Raw genomic sequence first — 20265 nt, forward strand, 5'->3', positions numbered from 1 at the left:
GAGTTCTTTGCAAGCAGACGGCACATTCAGCCAGTCACTAGTGACTTGCCTCTGGGCAGCTGCCCATCTGCCTTATCTTTCTGTGCCCCAGCTTCTTCTGGCCTGGCGTTGTTGCTATAGAGGGATTGTCTCCCTCCCCTCAAGTCTGGGTGATTCAGGCATCAGTAAGCTGCTGAGTGCTAGGGCTGGGGCTCCCTCCCTAATCCCCAGCCTGTGTTTATCCCATGGCCTTGGATGGGGGTTGCTGAGTGATGAGCAAGAGGGGAGCCGTTGGACTTACTGGACAAGCAGGGCAGAGCACCTCTGGGACAGGCCCCTGCCTGGGCCCAAGAGGAGCCAAAAGTCATGTGGGTGGCTTTGGGCATGCTCTGGCTCCTCGCACTTGGGGGACCTCACCAGGCCTGGGGCTTCTGTCCTTCTCAATGCAGCTGCAGCCTGCGCATCCTGAGTGATGGCAGCAAGGCCAGGTAGGACACTAACAGATGTGGGGGTGGGCCACCAAGCGTTCTTAGGCCCATCAGGCAGGGTTGGCAGGGGTTGAATGCCCAGCGACTGTCCACTTGCAAGTCTCCTGCTCCCACTGGATATACTGGATTTGGGACCCTTGAAACCCGAGATGGAGAGAAAGCAGTCTGTCCTGGGTCATTCTCAGTACGTAGGGCATTTAGTCTGCCCAGAAGGGCATGGGACATGCACCAGCCAGGTTCCAGATGGTCTTCCTGAGCCTTCCTTCATGTTTCTGATAGGGAGAGGCCCTCTCTCCTTTAAGGTCCAGAAGTTTCTACCTTGACGTCATTTTTAATTTTATCTCTGTATCTCCCAGCTCCTTCTTTCTCAGGCATTTCCCATGCTCATGCCTGACCTCCACAGGTGATTTTTGCCTCCTAACTCTCGGTGGGATACCTGCCCCCATACTCCATGCATGTCCCACACTTTAAGCTCCCTCCATCCTCAGCCCAGTCCTTGATTTTTCCCTCCTGCTTTCTTCTCCTCTTCATGGACCTTTGAAGCCAGAGCCACTCTGGTTGGTGGACGCTGCTTTTCTCATGCAGTTCATTTTCTTCCTCCTGCCAGTGAATTTTAAGTCTCTCTCTCTCTCTCTCTTCTTCTTCTTCTTCTTCTTCTTCTTCTTCTTCTTCTTCTTCTTCTTCTTCTTCTTCTTCTTCTTCTTCTTCTTCTTTGGTTTAGTCATCGGGAAACTTATTTTCTAACTTGCACAAGGATTTCAGTCAGGACGTTTCCTACCAACTTTCCAACCTTATGGAATCCATCATCCTTTCTTCTTTGTCTTAAGTGAATCCTGGAGGGAGAACGGAGGATGACTTCTGATCATGGAAATGACATTATTGGTTCTATCCTTTTTACATGATCCTGGCAGTGCTGGGTTGATTTGGGATGATGGTGGCTGAAAAGGAAGCAGAACCCCCCCCCCCCCCCCGAGAAGAAAGCATTCCATCTTGGATGTGTCTGATGATTTAACTCACGCGGAAAGTAAATTTCCCATGAAGTGAGACAGGCTGGCACTTAGTCAGCCTGCAAAATGGCTGATGACTAAGGACAGTATGGTGGGATTGCTTTTTGTCACCCTGGTCACAAAGGTGACACTATCCTCAGAGAACAAATGCCTTGAAGTCACATGCCATTGGCGATGGAACCAGTGCCAAAATCCATGGATCTAATTTTTAGACTCTGGAAATTCTGCCATGGGTGGGAAACAGGAAGATCAGCCATCTGCATAGAGTATCCTCCGAGGGCAGAAAGGCCAGGAAAGGCTTTGGGCAAGCCCAAGGGCTCTAGTCACCACAGGCATGGACTGTACAGTGAGATCCAAGTTCCTTTTGTACGTAAATGCCTTCCTCAGACCCAGATCTAAGTTTGCAGAGTGCCACCCTGCTACCCTTTCTGGCTCACATTCGAATCCTGAACATAGTATGTGCTACTCTTGGAATTACAGATGCAGATGTGTGTGTTGGGAGGTGGTTGGTGGGAACAATATCTACATCTAAATAGGTGTCAACTCCTTTCTCTAAGTGCCCAGTTTTTTAGCCTCTTATTACCCTTTAAATCCTCCCTTGACCATCCCCATCCTCCTGTTCAGGAGCAATCTCCCTATCAGTTTCCTTCCTTTACCTGTATCCAAACCTTCTTCCATGTTAGCATCCTACCCTGTGTTAGGGCCGCTCGCTCCTTCTTGGCTAGATTATCAACAGCAGAGGACAGGCACTGTGGCTTTGATTGTTCTGGGATACTGTCTCTTTCTGAGCTCCAGAGTTCAGAAAAATTTACCAGAGCATCATCTACTGCAGTGGGCATCTGTGTTAACAGGCAGATCTGGGAACTCATAAGGGAAGGATCTTTGTTCAAATAGTCTCCATTTCTGTGACCAGGACAGTGGTGTGCAGCGACCCTGACTTGACTCTGCCCCCAGCTTCGATTCCTCCGGACACCTGCAAGCTGCGCTTAGAGAGAACTGCCATCCGCAGGGTGCCGGGAGAGACCTTCAGGCCTCTCAGCCGCCTGGAGCAGCTGTGGCTACCCTACAATGCTCTCAGTGAGCTTAGTGCCCTCATGCTCAGGGGCCTGCGACGCCTACGAGAGCTGCGGCTGCCTGGGAACCGTCTGGTCACTTTCCCCTGGGCTGCGCTGAGTGACACTCCGCAGCTGCAGCTGCTGGACCTGCAGGCCAATCGGCTCTTGACCTTGCCACCTGAGGCTGCACACTTCCTGGAGAACCTTACTTTCCTGGACCTCTCCAATAACCAGCTGATGAGGCTTCCCGAGGAGCTACTGGACACCTGGGCTCACCTGAAGACCGGACCCCTCCTTTCCGGCCGTCATGGCAGGCTAATCTTAGGTAATCAAGGTCGCATCCAGGGTCTTTGAGTCTGAATGACATCACGCTCCCCTTCTACACCTGAGGGAAGATGGAGTCATGCTGGCATTAATCGTAGGCTTAGTAGATCAAGAAAAACTGAGCCAGCTCATATTCCAGCATTCGAAATAAGAAAACCGAGACTGACTCGAGAGGTCCCCAGTCACATAGCCAGTGTGGGGCTCTGTTAAACTCACTTTCCCAGCTCAGGATGGAATGAGTAAGATATACCAGCCAGTCCCCTTTTCTCCTCTATCCCTCCTTGCTCAAAAACAAACAAACAAACAAACAAAACAAACAAACAAAAACAAAACAAAAAACAAAAACAAACAAAAAAGCAAAGTTTTACCAAATAAACAGGCAAGCCTTTGCTGCCCAGGGCACCAGCTTACTCATGGGCCTGACAGGCACAGTGTAGCTGGAAAAGCCATTAGAAACAAGGCAAAGAAACTAACGATTCCTTTGTCCCCTTTCCTACCCTAATCTCTTCCCCTTCTCTCAAGGTCAGCTACTAATTATCGCGTTTACTTACAAGTCCCTTATCTTTTACAACAGGTTTACATGTGTATACAAATATATACATATACACACAAAGAAAAGCTGTGTGGTGTTGCAGTATTTAAAGTGTTTGCGCACCACATAATGCCCGGTACCCTCACAAGCCAGAAGAGGGCGCCATATCCCCTGTACCTCGAGTTACAGATGGCAGTGGGCCTCCATGTGGGTGCTGGATCTTCCGGGAGAGCAGCAAGCGCTCCTCTTAACCGGAGAGCCATCTTCCACCCCGGGTGTTAAATTTTTAAAAAGTATATTGTATGTATTAATTGGCATCAACGTTCTCATGTCTCAGAGATTTTTCGAAGTAATTGCAAATGAGACAAGTTCGTGTATTAAATATTTCACAGTAAAGCAGCCACACACCCCAAGGCCTTTAAATTATTTCCACTGACTCAGTAACACCTTTGGTGCCACAAAAACTATTCTCAGCCATGTATTCTTTTTTTTTTTTTAATTAATTGGTTAAGATTTTACATCCTGATCACAGTTCTCTCTTCTCAGCCCCCCCCCCAACCTCCCCGCCCTAACCCTCATCCACTCTTCCTCCATTTCTCTTCAGAAAAGTGCAGACCTCCCATGGATATCAACCAGCCGTGGCATATGAAGTTGCAGTAAGACTAGACACCTCCTCTCCTATTAAGGCTAGACAAGCCAACCCAATAGGAGGAAGGGTCCCAAGGACAGGCAACAGAGACAACCCCTGCTCCCACTGTTAGGAGTCCCACAAGAACACCAGGCTACTAACAGGTGAAGAGGGCCTAGGTCAGTCCCATGCAGGCTCCCTGGATGGAGGGAGGTTCAGTCTCTGTGAGCCCCTATGGGGCCAGGTTAGTTTATTCTCTGGGTTTTTTGTTTGTTTGTTTGTTTTTGTGGTGTCCTTGACCTCTCTGTCAGCCGTGTATTCTTAGTATATGTGTGCAAATGTCTCTGAAGGATAGATAGAATTTGCCAGATAATACAGTACATATGTTAAACTTTTACGATCAATTTGATTGCTTCTAAAAAGGCTGGCATAATTTTCAGTCTTCACCACTTGCATGTGAGAACACCCATTTGTATTGTCACTCAGTAAGGTTGTCTTGCATATTTATGTGCATGTGGTATGTGGGTTTGTATGCTTACACGTGTATGGGCATGTGTGTGTGTGCAGGTACACATGCATGATGTGTGTAGAAACCTGAAGTTGATGTCAACTGTCTTCTGTAATCTCCATTTTTATCACTGAGGCAGGGTCTCCCACTGAATGCAGAGCTCGGTGATTCAGATAGTCTAACTACAGCTTGCCCTAGGAGTTTCCTGTCTTTGCCTTCGTAGTGCTAGGAATACAGCCTTCTGACCTGCCTGTCTGACTCACGTGTGCATTAGGAAATCCAAACTCTCCTCCTCACGCTCATCCAGAAGGCTTTAGTCACCAAGTCAGTGAGTATCTCTGAGTGACTTCTCATCCTTGGTACTTTGAGTACTTTAACTAAATGAAGAAAGGAACTGTGAGGGAAATCAATGCCGTCGCTGAGAATGAGAAATAAGTCTCTTGCCATATATCTGGCAAGGCAAGGAGCTGGGGTTGGAGGTCAGCTCTGCTGACTCTAAGTGGAAAAACTGCCTTTTCTTCCCAGAGAACTGGGGCTGGGTCTGAAGATCTAAGGTTAACCTCTTATTTATTCTCACTTCTACAGGGCTTCAGGACAACCCCTGGGTGTGTGACTGTCGGCTCTATGACCTGGTTCATCTTCTAGATGGCTGGGCTTCTTCAAACTTGATCTTCATCGAGGCTAGACTGAGGTGTGCCAGTCCACGCAGCCTGGCTGGAGTGGCCTTCAGCCAGCTGGAGCTAAGAAAGTGTCAGAGCCCAGAGCTCCGTCCAGGGGTGACCAGCATCATATCCCCTTTGGGTAGCACAGTATTGCTACGTTGTGGAGCAACTGGGATCCCAGGACCTGAGATGAGCTGGAGGAGGGCCAATGGACTACCACTCAATGGCACAGGTGTGTGAGCAACAAAGTGGACAGTATTAGCAGGGACTGGTGTAATCCAGGCTGGGCTCGCATCTGTATGCGTGTAATTAGATAGAATGTGCTCATATGCTGAACATCGATTATAACAATGGCTCTCAGTCCATCCTGTTATAGCTCAATAGACATGTTATTATCGGAAACTCAGGGCCCATGTTGGGAGCAATACAAAGTTGACTTTGAGGGAGAGAATAGCTCCTAATTTATTTAATATTTTAGCAAGTTTTTCTCTTTAAAATAGTAACCCAGAATCATCAGGAATAATTAATGATGGAATTACCATATGATCTTTATATGGGTCCAGCCTTATGTTAAGTAAATTATGTCTATTATGTCATTGAAAGCAGGTAAGGTTGGGCATGGTAAGCTGAGTCTATAGCCCTAGCATTTGGGAGGCAGGAAGATTAGAAGTTCAAGGGCGATCTTAGCTACATTAGGGTTTAGTAGACTGAACTACAGATGGTGGCTCACAACCATCTGTAATGTGATCAAACGCCCTCTTCTGGAGTGTCTGAAGACAGCGACAGTGTACTTACATGTAATAAATAAATAAATCTTTAAAAAAAAAAAGAAAAGGGAAGGGAAAAAAGTGCTGAGAAGCAAATGCTCGCCCCATATCGCACAGCTCACATATGAAGAAGCTGGGGTTCCAGTCAGCCTGGCTCTGGCTTCAAAGTGTATGTGAAGTGTCTGTTCTGGCTGAGTTGTGTGGGCAGAGAGCATCTTTGTTATGGTGGCAGCAGGGACAAGAATCACAGCCGTATACAGGCAGAAGATAAGTTGAAGAGAAATACTTTCTTGCACCTAACTGGCAAATCTCACATCACACCCAGCTTTCTTCCGGCTCCCTCAACAAGACTGACAGCTGTTGCCCTAGAATAAGGGGTTCAGACTAGTTTGAAAAGCAGTGCAAAAGGCTCCACTGTGTAAAAACACAAAGGTAAAGGTGCTTATTAGATGTGTCCCCTGGGGTAGGCAAGGGTGGGTGCAGCACTTCCAGATTATCCTCTGCCTCATGCTCATCCTTGAACCTACTTACGCCCAATGCAGCCTGCTTCCCTGAAGGGACACCTTTGCAAATCTCTAAGACCTGAAGGATAAACTCTGGGTACCTCAGACTTAGGAGGCAATTTATTCTTAGGCATTTTATTCTTGAGCAGGGTGGGCCTTGAAGCACTTGACCTTTGAGTGCACGCCGGTATTTTCGTGGGATGACTGGTGTTCACGTCAGTGTGTGTAGACAAGGTGCTGTGACCTTGGCCTTGGAAGAGCGCCTGTGAAGACAACATATTCATTCCTCCACATGCCTTTTTCTCTCCCTAGTACACCAGGAAGTCTCCAGTGACGGCTCAAGTTGGACTTTGCTCGATTTGCCTGTCGTGTCTCTCTTTGACTCTGGGGACTACATCTGCCAAGCCAAGAACTTCCTGGGAGCTTCTGAAACCCTTATCTCCTTGATTGTCACTGAGCCACAGACTTCTACCGAATACAGTGGGATTCCAGGGGTCCTGTGGGCAAGGACAGGGGAGAGGGCGGAAGCTGCTGCCTACAACAACAAGCTGGTGGCCAGGCATGTTCCTCATATGCCCGAGCATGTAGCCCTGGCTACCAAGCCCTCAATGCCCAGCATAAAGGAGGAACTGGCTCTCCAGAACTTTCATATGGATATCCCAGGAGAGTTCTCCAGAGAGCCATCAGAACAGCAGGAGGCCCAGATGGTCAGGTCTCTCAAGGTAGTAGGAGATACTTACCACAGTGTGTCTTTGGTGTGGAAGGCCCCTCAAGCTGGGAACACAACCGCCTTTAGTGTCCTTTATGCAGTCTTTGGGCAGCGAGACATGAGAAGGATGACCGTGGGGCCTGGAAAGACCAGTGTCACTATCGAGGGACTTGCTCCAAAGACCAAGTATGTGGCATGTGTCTGTGTGCGCGGCCTGGTGCCTACGAAGGAACAATGTGTCATCTTCTCTACGGATGAGGTAGTGGATGCAGAGGGCACCCAGCGACTCATCAACATGGTGGTGATCAGCGTGGCCGCCATCATCGCGCTGCCTCCCACCCTGCTGGTTTGCTGTGGGGCCCTCCGAAGACGCTGCCACAAGTGCCGGGCTGGGGGTTCTGCAGAGGCCTCTGGGGCCTATGTTAATTTGGAAAGACTGGGCCAGAGTGAGGACGGCTCAGAGGTGCTATCCAGGAGCAGCCTCAGTGAGGCAGATAGGCTTCTCTCAGCCCGTTCCAGCCTGGACTCCCAGGTCTTGGGTGTCAGGGGCAGCAGACGCATCAATGAGTACTTCTGCTGAGTCCGAGTCCCCGCTCACCCATGCCATCCCTCTTCAGTCTCATACACATACTTTTACACCTGACAGTGTGCTCAGTCACCCTGATTGTTTGGGTACTTGGCAACTTGTCCATTTATGTCAACAATAGTTAACACAGGGTTTTAAGCACTTACTGTGTGCCAGCAAGCACCCAAAGCACTTCATAGGCATTTACTCACTTAACTTTCATTAATAACCATGCACAGTGGGCATCATTTTTTCTCTCGTTTTCCTGGAGAAGAAACCGGTGTTAAGTATTTTGCCTGAATCGGTCAGTTTCTGCTGTCTAACAAATGAAGCAGAAACTCTCTGGTATGCAGCATTTAGATATATGTATTTTTACACTATGTGTCTGTAGTTTGACTGGCATGGCTCTGCTACATGTGTTCCACTGGTGGAGAGCAACAATGGCTACCTAGGGCAAACTTTTCTCAGATGGCATAAGAAGGAAGAACAGTCAGGCAGAGCCTCTGAATGTCTTCATGTGAGACTGGCACGCTGCTGTTGCTCATGTCCATATTGTACCTGCCAAAGACAGTCTCATGGCCAAAGGCAACGTTAACGAGGCAAGCAGAGACACTAATCCTCTGAAGGCGATGATGGAAGACAAAACATTTTCGGAACAAATTTACTACATGGCCCGCTATAGTACTGCCGCTGGACAATGGCAGCCTAGCTTTGGACCAGGCAGTTGGATAATTGGTTCTACTGAAACGTCTTTAACCAACCTCTATACTACTACATCATATTTGCACTTATACCAGTTCATGCACACATATACACAGGTTCTCTATGCATTAGTCATCTTTTTGAACACATGTGCACTTTATTCACATGCACACCTCCACCTCATTGAATTCTAACATTTGTCTTTTGGGGTTCTTGGAGATAATCTTGGAGAAATTCTTGGACAATTTACTTGCAATAAATTCTAAAGACCACTGCTCTTTTGTTCTCAGCATGCCAGACTGGAGAGAGCCAAGAGGTTTCTACAACCGAGGGCACCATCACAGTCAGTCTTGTCTCACACCCAGCCCATGCCCGTGGAGGAGCCTTTGCAGGGTTTTCTGAAATTTGCTTGGTTTTGGAGAGTATCTAGGAGCTTTTCTGGTCACCCAGCAGGCTATTAGAAGGAGAATTCTTGCTGAGTTTCGCCTATGGCAGAGACTGATGAGATGCTTGTAGACAGGAGTGAGTGAACGTTCCTACTGAGAACTCTGTTTATTACTTGCCTACTGAGAAGATGGGTAGCAAGTCTTTTGGTAACAATTGCGGACTATCACAAACAGAAGTGATCCAAGGAAATTATTTAACCAGTACCACACAAGATAATTGATACTATGTGAACATTGACTAGCTATAAATCCCCTTATCATTTCCAGAAGACCTCACGACATGTCCCTAACAGCCCATTCTGGAGGTTGTTATTTTTGATTTTTGATTTTACAGATGAGGAAACTAAGAACCAAGTATATGTATAGAAGGGAGAAATGGGTTGTCTTTTGGAATCCATGTCTTTGACAACTTTTTGGATGCTATGTCTTACTCATTATTGATCTTTGAAGGGTAGTCCACAGAAGGCTTACTTACTATGAAAAATGAATTTTTGGCAGTCACCGAAACCTGGAATCAGAACCACAGGAACACATGTGCACATGGACATTAGAGTCACCAAACTTGATATTTTTCTGTCACCTCCATGAAGGTTGTATTTGATTATAACTTGTGGGTCATTACCATTAGCAAGAAAAGCTACTTGGTCGGACAGTAATGGCCTTGTCTACATCAGGGATCAACATGATTTTTTTTTTTTTGGCAAACAAAACTAGGTAACGAATATTACAAGCCCTGTCATTGCTAATGGAATGGGAAAAAAACAATATAGACTACAGGTGAGTTAATGAGCATGGATGTGATCCAATAAAATGTTTACAAAAACAGATAACAAACTGGAATCAATATCCAATTAGCTTTATTGTACTTTGTAAAAGAAAAACCAGGAACTTGAAAAAAAAAAAAAGACTAATATACCCAATATTGGCTGAGAGAGGAGAAGAAAGGAGAGGAGAAAGAGAAAAATGGGGATGGGGTCAAATTTTCCAGCAGTGTAGGAGGGCTGCCTTCAGGGTGTGGGCGATCACTGCCTCCAAGATGTCCAGACTCTCTCAATGCATAATCTCAGATAATCTCAATGTACCAACTTTCTTGCCTGTGTTCTGTCTTCCCCGAGTTTTCTCTTGTAGGGAAGAGTCACTCTGGGGTGTTCTTGTGGGTATTTATGTTACTAAAACAAACTCCTCTGACAAATGAATAAATAAACGGTATCTGATTTACATACTAATCTCTTAGTGTAACTCATGTCCTGAAAACGGAATGTTCTTTGAGTAGCCTAGAAAAAGAATTCCTGCTCTTTCTGTACAGCTGTCAACTGGGCTACAGTGATCCTGTGGTACACTGCCCCTGGTGGCTAGTTTGGGAGTTGCAAATCAATGTCAATCAGTCTATACGGTTTCATGGCATCTCCATCATATATTTTCCAGAGACTCTAACATACTTGTGTTCCTCCTGCCTACACTGGCAGTATGCCCAAACTCACTTATTTTCAGTTGCCTTTCCCAGTTGCAGGATATAAACAGACGAAACCAAGTTATGTGCTGGAAAGAGGGTGTAGGCTCTCATACTAGGCTCTTAATCAAGGGACCAAATGAGCCTGTTCAGAGGGATATAACTGAATCTACTAAAGATAGCCACCAATTCCCAGGCACTATATTTTGTTTGCTTGCAATGGCATTGTAGGTAGGGCATATCCAGCTTAGGCAAAGCAGCAGATTTCACATTTCAGCACCCTTGCCTGTCATGAGTTTTTCTTGCTCGAGCAGTCTGCTCATTGACTGAGGAGCAGAATGATGGAGGGAGGGTTCTGCTTCAGGTCCTCAAAGACCTAGGCTATGAGAAACTCCACCATCTGGAATATCAACAGTTACCTCAACAAGGAAAAACAAAACACAACTAGAGAATCATGGATGGGTTTTTCAAATATCTTGATTTCTAACTTCTTGGTAGTAAAAATGGGGTCATATAGCTTGAATAGTACAAGGGGCTTTGAAATGTGGTATGCGTTTCTCTCACTGGCATACTACATAGCACGAGTGCTCAAAGGACCATCTCAGAGATTGTTGGCAAAAGACAGAAAGGGAGAAGGCTCTATCTAGAGAAAGGGGAGGATAGCGGTCTGCTACCTGGGAGTACGCCGGTTCTCTGTCTGCTTTAAGCTGTCTCAAATTGACTTATTTTGGGGGTAAGTGGCACTTTTCAACTGGATGGGATATTCTTTTATTGAGAGTGTATTCAGATAAAACAGGAACTGTCTCCCAGCAGTAATTTATATTTATGCTATAATCGCACAGTAATTCTTCTTCAGTAATTATGTCTCGAGAGAATGCCACAGTTCAAATTCTTAAAAGCCTCCTTCAGGAGGAGCATTAAGTATGAAATTTGCAAACTTTATATGCCCCATAGAGGGGGACGCCAGGGCCAAGAAGTGGGAATGGATGGGTAGGGGAGCAGGGTGGGGGGAGGATATAGGGGTCATTCGNGATAGCATTTGAAATGTAAATGAAGAAAATATCTAATAAAATAATTAAAAGGAAAAAAGTATGAAATATCCTCAGATCCTATTTTTCTTTTGATGTCTGGGTTTCATGCCTTTCACAATTACATTTGGTAACAGGTTATTCAAGCTAAACAATAACACTAAGTAAATATATTAGTCAGGGTTCTCCTAACTTATCGGGTGAATCTATACTTACACCTATAATATGGATATCTATCTAGATACAGACAAGCTCTAGGATGACATCTAGAAAGGTGAGTAGGTCTGAATTTATACTAAGTGGGACATGGGGTAGACAGAAAAGATACTGTAGAAAAGGAAGAAGAGTTTGAATTTTGGGCTTTCATATTTAGGTGTAAGAGGGAAAAAAAGGAATTTACTTGTGCTTTCCGATAGCCATCCATTGAATTGCAGGGTGCCATGAAGTAAGCCTAAGTTGTGGGAAACTTGGCAAAGGGTTCTGGAGCAAACGTCTCTCAGTGTTGTTTCTTTTTGGACAAACTGGCCGGGAACTAATGTCTCCCCCAGCCCATCCCCGCCTGTGTGCTGCTTTGAGATGGATGTTGCTTTGTGCCAGCTCTCCTTGGAGCTGAGTGTCACCTCCTCATCATTAAAAAAAAAAAAGATAATGAGAGCTGCGCATCCCCCCCCATCTCACACAGACTTTGTTGTGTGCCACAGCATGCTCCTTGTTTTTGTTTTGTTTTTTTTTTTTTTACCTTGAAAGTAACTGCAAAGATCTATCCAAATGTCGAGTTAGATTGCCTAGGAATGCCAGAAAATACATCTGGTATGAGTGGGAAGCCTGGGATGTAAGCTGCTTAGCTGGTGACCCACTTCTGCCTTGCTGGTTAGCTACTAAGCGGATTTTTTTTTTCACTGAAACCTTTTGTGGAGTATAATGTATATCATGAGTCTTATAAGAACTCATAGAATTTTGGCATTTTCTTGATATGCTCTCATTTAATAAGAAAGGTGGAACTTCAGCTCATCTAGACTCTGTCACTTAGAGGGGATGAGTTATGGGGCACCTGTTATCCTGGGCACTGTGTCTTAATTAATCTAAACATTTCCTGCACAAACTGAAGTGTTTGCTGATAATTCTTGTTCTGTAGAAGAGACACAGAGGCTTACAGGTTAGAAGCTATTCCCCAAACAGCCAGACTCAGAAGCAGAAGCACAAGGAAGACTAAATCAGGAAATATCTAGAGTTTGTTTTCTTACCACTGTTGTGCCTAGAAAACATGACTCGCAGTGAACAAACAATAACAGTGAATGTGTGAAGAGAGAGAGAAGTATCTTGTCATAGATGACATTTAAAGCCTGACGTTTGCTCTTTATGGTGTGATGAAGTGTTTTAGAAAAGTCAGGCCATTAAGCCTCCTGCCCCAGACTCTAAAGCTTTGTCCTTAGGTTTTTAAGCTTCCATATTGGAAGGACACCGTGATGTTTCTCCAATTCTAGTGATATGAATTGTAGCAGCATTAGTCTTATCGCAGTAGAAGTATGACTAAACACACCACCCACGGTGCGGTGCTGGCAGACAGCAAACAAGGAAAGCAATCCCAGGGTTGCTTTGTTGCTCATCATCTGCTTTCCTTCCAAGAAAATAATTGGAAATTGGCAATTCAGGATCCCTTTGTGAACTGTAAAGTCTTAGGTGCATTCTGGCCAAATCCTGAGCTCAGGATTGCAACACCTGATGGTTTCCCTGGCTTCTTTGTAAGAAGCCGAGAGCAGGTAGAAACAAAATAGAGCTTGATGTCTGATGTATATTCGTCTTCCCAACCTTAAGAACCACAGCTTTCTCATTTTAGTTAAGAGACACAACTTCTCAACCTGGGCTTTTCCTGAGCCTGGGAGCTGGGCTGTAACAGACCTCGGGGCATTCAGGGCTTTAATGCTGCTGTGCTGACCTACATCTTTATGGATTACCAATAATAGGATTTGCTTCTCAGAAGCTGAGACCATACCTACCCAAACCACACAAGGTATTTGCCTACAGATAAATATGGCCTTTGTTTTTTACTGTTTCTTGCAAGTTCTGGTCTCTTGGGTTATACGTGCGGTGCAGCCGGTCTGTCTGCCAGAGTGTACCTGTTCAGACGAGAGTTTTGGCAGGTGTGCTGTGCTGACAGGATTCCAGAGGGTGATGTAGAGGGGGAGGGGATTTTCTTTAAAAATGATGTGGAGTGACACAGGCTTAGAGTTTGTGGGCAATCAGCTAAATTCCCATGGGATTCATTTTAGTTGGTTCGGGGGTTTATGGAGCAGGACATCTCTTTTATTTTAAATTCATTATTTTTCATTTACTTCCATGTCTAATAACAGGATTCACAAAATACCACTTATAGGTTCCTTGAGGCTTATTGAAGTTTTTCTGCTTTCTTATTACAGGAGCCTTCAGTGCATGTCTGTGTCTTTGGGAAAGATTCCAGACAACTTTCCCGAAGAACTCAAGCAAGTGAGAATTGAAAACTCACCCTTATTTGAACTTTCCCAGGGGTTTTTCACCAACATGAGCACTTTGGAATACCTTTGGCTCAACTTTAACAATGTCACTGTGATCCACCTAGGCGCCCTGGAGGACCTGCCAGAGCTGAGAGAGCTGAGACTGGAGGGGAACAAACTCCGTTCAGTACCATGGACAGCGTTCCGCGCCACCCCTCTCCTGCGGGTTTTGGATCTCAAACACAACAGGATTGATTCTCTCCCTGAACTGGCTCTCCAGTTCCTAACCAACCTGACATACCTTGACATATCCTCCAACAGGCTGACAGTTGTATCCAAGGGTGTCTTCTTGAACTGGCCAGCCTATCAGAAACGGCAACAGCTTGGCTGTGGAGCTGAGTTTCTCTCCAACATGGTCTTGTCGCTGCACAATAATCCTTGGTTGTGTGACTGCCGATTAAGGGGACTTGCTCAGTTTCTCAAATCCGTGGGTCCCCCTTTCATCCTGGTGAATTCGTACCTGGTATGCCAGGGTCCTGTCTCTAAGGCAGGGCAGCTTTTACATGAGACTGAGCTCAGAGTTTGTATGAAGCCAACTATTTCAACCCCTAGTGTCAATGTCACTATCCAGGTAGGAAAGAACGTGACCCTGCAATGTTTGGCACAAGGTAGTCCCTCACCAACCATTGCATGGAAGTATCCCCTGAGCACGTGGAGAGAATTTGATGGTAAGCCATTTGTACTCTCTGTATATATATATATATATATATATATATATATATATATATATATGCAGTGTAGAGGTCTGTTAGGACTCTGCGTCAATACAGAGTTGTAAACTGTGCCTGTCATAAAGGATGGGTGCAGGTAAGATGGGTATACATAGGCACTAACTCCATAGAACAGAAAAGAGTCCAAGGCAGCATTCCACTATCAGCACTGTTCATACCTGGCATATCAGATCTCATATATAAATAGAGATACTGGATTTGATCATCTCTTATAGTATACAAATGTTAATAGACTTACAATGGGCGAATAAATTGAAGACCTTCTGGGTGAAAAGCACAATACTAACATTTTAGAATTCTAAAACTTTTGGCTAGAATTTATTATAGTAAGGGTTATTTATATCCTAGACTTGCCTCACCAGAATTACACGGGGCGCTCATTGAAATACGATTTATAAGGCCCCACTCCAGAAATTTGAACTCAGTGAGTGCAGGGCCAACAATAAGTATTGTTACATATGTATTTCTGTTGTGTGGCTCTTGAGTGATCCCCATAAGATAAGAATAGCAAGTCCTACATATCAACTGAATATTTACTTCCTATTATTGTGTTAACCAGGCAATATTAGCTCAAAATTATAGGGCCTAGAGAGATTAAATGACTTCCAGGGATCCAGAACTGGCCCCTCCTTTCTTGGAGTAGGTCTTACCGTTTCCCAAAGCCATGCAAGGGCTCCCAGGAGCATCTTGGAGCTGGAAGGACATTAGTGTCTTAACTCTTCCTCTGTCTAAAACAGCTGAAATGCAATATTTGGGGGATTTAACCAAGCCAGTTTTCATAGATGATGATGAGCCTCTAGGAGGTAAAAAAAAAATACACAACTGACTGAAGTTTTTACTTTTCCCATTTATTTTTTATCTTACTGTATTGGCAGTTAAATGCTAACAGCCAAGATAGACAGGATTCATCATTCTAGTTTTCTTTAAAATCACGAAATTAGGTGGGGAATGGTAGCAATGCCTTTAACTCCAGCACTTGGGAGGCAGAGTCAGAGGCAGGCAGATCTCTGAGTTTGAGGTTAGCCTACTCTACAGAGTGAGAAACAGGACAAGTAGGACTGTCTCTAAAAAAAAAAAATAAGAAGGGAAGAAGAAGGAGGAGGAGGAGGAAGAGGAAGAGCAGGAGGAGCAGGAAGAGGAGAAAAGGAGGAGGAGGAGGGAGGAAGGAAGGGAGCAAGGGAGGGAAGAAGGGAGGTAGGCAGGGAAGAATGGTGCCCAGTGATGCTCTATCATCACTATTTTCAAAAATGTTTTATTTATATATTTTATGTGTATGGTTTCTTACCCAGTGTTACTATTGCTGTGATAAAACACTATGATTGAATGACTTGGGGAGGAAAGGGTTTATTTGGCTTATGCTTCATTATCACTGCACTGTTTATCATTGAATGGGGTCAGGAGAGGAGCCTCAAGGCAGAAGCTAATGGATGGAGGTGTGCTGCTTACTGACTTAGTCCACAGAGCTTGCTGAGCCTGCTTCCTTAACAAAACCAGGATGACCACCCTAGCTGTGACCGTACCCCTCATCAATCACTAATTAAGATAACATGCTATAGGCTTGCCTACAGCCTAATCTTATGAAAATATATTCTTAGTTGAGGTTGTCTCCTCTCCAGTGACTCTACCTGTGCCATGCTGCCATAAAACTGGCCTGCCCAATGAGTGTTTTACCTTCATACATGTTTGTGCACCCCATACATGCCCCGTGCCTGCCGTGGCCAGAAAAGTGTATTGGATTCCCTGAAGCTAGAGTGCTGCCGTGTGGGTGGTAGGAGTCAAACCTGGATCATTTGTAAGAATGGCCAGTATCATTAACTGCTGAGATATCTGGCCAGCCCACTATACTCACTCTTGATACTGTGTTATATCTAGAAATAATTACAGGTAAGGCTTACTGACACTTTCTATAAAACTTGTAGAGTGTATGTTACTTAATTTTCTTGACAAGGAGATTGAGGCTAAGAGAACTTAAGGTTTTTGCCCGGTATGGTGTTTTTGAAAGAAGTGGAAGCCCAGTTATTTCATTTCCAGGTTCTGAGGAAATGCACATCTGTGAAGTAAGAGCTCCTTTGGTGCTCACAATATCCCTTACTCACACCATTGTGAAGTCTCCTTAAGCCATGGTATCAGGTTCAGTAAGGCCAAAGTGGGCACAACTAACGCGAAAAGAATATGGTCTCCTTAGATAGAAGAATGGGCTCCACAAAATTGCCGCCTCTAAAAAAGCATGGATAAGTTAATCACCTGCTCCAACTCTCTGCATCTTACAGCAAATTAAATGTTTACTCTATAACACTTCAAGAAAGATAACCCCTGACACAGGAACATAATAAATAATAACCATCCTTTAAACATAAGACCTAGCACTAGACTGAGAATGTTCCAGCTGTCTATCACATAAACGCACACCTGTTCTGTTCTTTTTTTTTTTTTTTCACCCAGTGTTGGCCTCACCAATTGCAGAAGATATCATTCTGTCCCAGCTTGTCATCCCAGCAGCTCAATTGGTAGACGGCGGTAATTATACTTGCATGGCCTTCAACTCCATCGGCAGAAGCTCCCTGGTCATCTTACTCTATATCCAGCCTGCACAGGCCATGCCTTTTCTTTCCACCTCTTCAGAGGTCAGTGCCTATGTTGACCTACGAGTGGTCAAGCAGACGGTGCATGGCATCTTGCTGGAGTGGCTCACAGTGACCAACTTTGCCGAGGAACAATGGTTCACCCTCTATATTACATCTGATGAAGCTCTCAGGAAGAAGGTGGTCCACATAGGCCCTGGAATCAAAACATATGCTGTGGATGACCTCCTCCCTGCTACAAAATATAAAGCATGTCTCAGCCTGAGGAATCAGCCTCCAGGCCAGGGCCAGTGTGTGGTCTTTGTGACAGGCAGAGACAGTGGTGGGCTAGAGGGTCGTGAGCACCTCTTGCATGTCACTGTGGTCTTGTGTGCTGTGCTCTTGGCACTGCCTGTGGGTGCTTATGTCTGGGTATCCCAGGGTCCATACAACTTCAGTGAGTGGTGTTTGCGCTGTTGTCCTCTTCACAGGAAAACCCTAAGATGTCCACAAGCAGTACCACAGTGCAAGGATAGCTCTTTCAAAGACCCTTCAGCTGTCTATGAGGATGGTGAGAGTCAGAGAGTCATGGAGGAGGATGAGGAGATAGAAAAGGAGGCAGTTAACAACCCACCATGGCAGGGAAATGAATAGACCTCGAGTTCCTGAATCCAACTTTCCATGACAGCACAACTTGGTTCCATCCATTTATCAAGCAGCCACTGTGTTCTAATTAAGGTACTTGATGAAGAGAGTTCAGAAATAAGAAAGGGGACACAGTATTTATCTTCATAAAGCTAAAGCCAATGGAGCTCTGACTTATTAAACTGATAATTTTATATGCCTGATAATGGCTAGAAATTAATAAATATTTACTCTTAAATATGCATAGCCCTATGGGGTTTACACAGAACATCTCATATTCATTATCCTGCAAAGGAAAGCAGCATATTCATTATTGTAGGTAAAGAAACTTGATCTCAGAAAGGTCTATGCTTTGTCCATCACTTATCTAGCAAGTGGCAGAGCACTGGTCTACAGGGGACGGATCCTACTGTTTTACAAATAAGCCAGTGACTGATCTTACTACAAGCACTGTGCTCATATGGATGCATTGAGAATCAATGGCAGTTGAAATAACATTTTAAAAATTGGTGACAACACTCATATTGAAATTAATCACCCTTCATTTCTTTAGGTTCTTATTTTTTCTTCAAGGAAAAAGAATTAAACTTTTTAAAATGGAAATTCCCTGTTTGTGCTGGATAGTTTTATGTCAAGTAGACACAAGCCGAAGTCATATGATAGGAGGAAAAAATTTCAATCAAAACTGCCTTCATAAGATTGGGATTGTTGGACATTTTTAAAATTAGTAATTGATGAGGGTTGGCCCTGCCCACTGTGGGTGGTGCCATCCCTGGGCTGGTGGTCCTAGGTTCTATAAGAAAGCAGGCTGAGCAAGCCATTTTGCAGCACCCCTCCATGGCCTCTGCATCAGGTCCTGGTTCCAGGTTCCTTCCTTCCCTGTTTGAGTTCCTGTCCAATATTCCTTCAACAATGCATTGTGACACAGAAGTATAAGCCCAATAAGCCCTTTCCTTTCCAACTTTCTTTTTAGTCGTGGTGTTTCAGCATAGCAATGGAAACCTAATTAAGACACTACTATACCGAAAGTAGAAAAAGATTACATTCCTCCCCCTCTGATAACTTCAATAAATTTTAACATTTTCTAGTCTTATTTTGTCTGATCCTTTACATACATATTGTGTGTAAGTGTATGTGTTTGTGTATGTATGTGTAGATAGATAGATAGATAGATAGATAGATAGATACATACATACATACATACATACATACATACATTGTACTTTAAAGCTAATTCAAAGTTTCTCACTAGGTTACCTGGAATACTTTACTGTTTCACAGAAGATGTTTAAAATAATATAACCACAAGATGATTGTCACTCCTTAAAAAACCTATATTTTATACATGTACTTAGACGTGCACATATAACAACACACATAATATAGTAAAAATTTATTAATGAGAAATGCTCAATGATACATTTTTAAAGCAAGTGTCTGGAGAGAGGGGAAATCATGCTGCTCTTGGCCTGTTTATGATTCCATCTGTAGGAGGAAGAAAAGTTGGTATGTGAGATGTGGAGGATGCAGTCATCACAAAGGGGCCTAGGGTTAGCACAGATTTGAGAGAAGATGTAATGACCGTGGTGATGGCTTGGAAGAGAAAGCCGGGAAGAAGGAAGGGCCATGGAAACAGAGAAAGCCTAGGAGTGGGTCAGGAGCGTGTTCATGAGCTGTTTGAGGAGAAAGAATGTGGTTTAAATAGGACTTCTTGAAATAGGGTATTTTTAAAGACTCTTGAGTTACCCCTTGGAAAGTCCCCAAAATTCACATTACACATGGTCATAGGCTTATGGTTTTAGTTAACAGTCTTCAACATTAGATTTGTACAAAAGCAATACATATCTAGTAGAGACAAAACTGAATTTGAAGGTTGGATTTTTTTCCCCCTGAGTTAGTGATATACATTGTGATTCTCCCTAGATGTGCTGGGATTCCAGACAATGACTGTAAGAGAATCAGCTAGATCACAGTATGCTGTGTTGCTAAGGTTGTTTGGTTGTTGTGCTTTGTGAAGTAAAGGGTATCAAAAACAGCTTTAGCTTAGAATTTTTAATCTATTTGTCAACATATGATGTCTCATTGGGGCTGAAATCTCAGTGTAAGTCCAGAAGCATCTGCATATGTGATGTTGTGATATCTATGCATATGTGATGTCGTGATATCTATGCATATGTGATGTCATGATATCTATGCATATGTGATGTTGTGATATCTATGCTGATCTCCTTCACTTCTTTTGCTTAATTCCTGTTTAAAGAATTCTTATAGCCTTATGTCTCATTGTTGTATCTGGGACATGTTATACTCAAAACAATTTCTAATTTGGACCATGTATCTTAGTTACTGTTCTATTGCTGTGAAGAGACATCATGACCATGCCAACTTATAGAAGAAAACATTTAATCCAGGGCCTGCTTTCAGCTTCGAAGTGTTAGTCCATT

At 44.2% G+C, this 20265-nt stretch overlaps 2 protein-coding genes across 3 annotated transcripts; both read left to right on the forward strand.

The window, feature by feature from the left end:
* Positions 1-256: 256 nt before the first annotated feature.
* Positions 257-10093, forward strand: Lrit1 (leucine rich repeat, Ig-like and transmembrane domains 1). Its single transcript, XM_021204142.1, has 4 exons — positions 257-467; positions 2388-2854; positions 5107-5415; positions 6766-10093. Exons 1-4 carry the CDS (start codon positions 346-348, stop codon positions 7740-7742), a joined length of 1875 nt encoding a protein of 624 aa, XP_021059801.1. The 5' UTR covers positions 257-345; the 3' UTR covers positions 7743-10093.
* A 3251-nt stretch (positions 10094-13344) lies between these two features.
* Positions 13345-18914, forward strand: Lrit2 (leucine rich repeat, Ig-like and transmembrane domains 2). Of its 2 annotated transcripts, none has more exons than XM_029541882.1 (3): positions 13345-13364; positions 13771-14552; positions 17058-18914. In XM_029541882.1, exons 2-3 carry the CDS (start codon positions 13784-13786, stop codon positions 17828-17830), a joined length of 1542 nt encoding a protein of 513 aa, XP_029397742.1. In that variant the 5' UTR covers positions 13345-13364; positions 13771-13783; the 3' UTR covers positions 17831-18914. The 2 variants fall into 2 exon arrangements, with proteins under 2 accessions (XP_029397742.1, XP_021059739.1); XM_021204080.1 differs by having other exon boundaries at positions 13364-13494.
* Positions 18915-20265: the final 1351 nt, after the last annotated feature.

Source organism: Mus pahari, chromosome 8, assembly GCF_900095145.1.
Source record: "Mus pahari chromosome 8, PAHARI_EIJ_v1.1, whole genome shotgun sequence".
Taxonomy (NCBI): domain Eukaryota; kingdom Metazoa; phylum Chordata; class Mammalia; order Rodentia; family Muridae; genus Mus; species Mus pahari.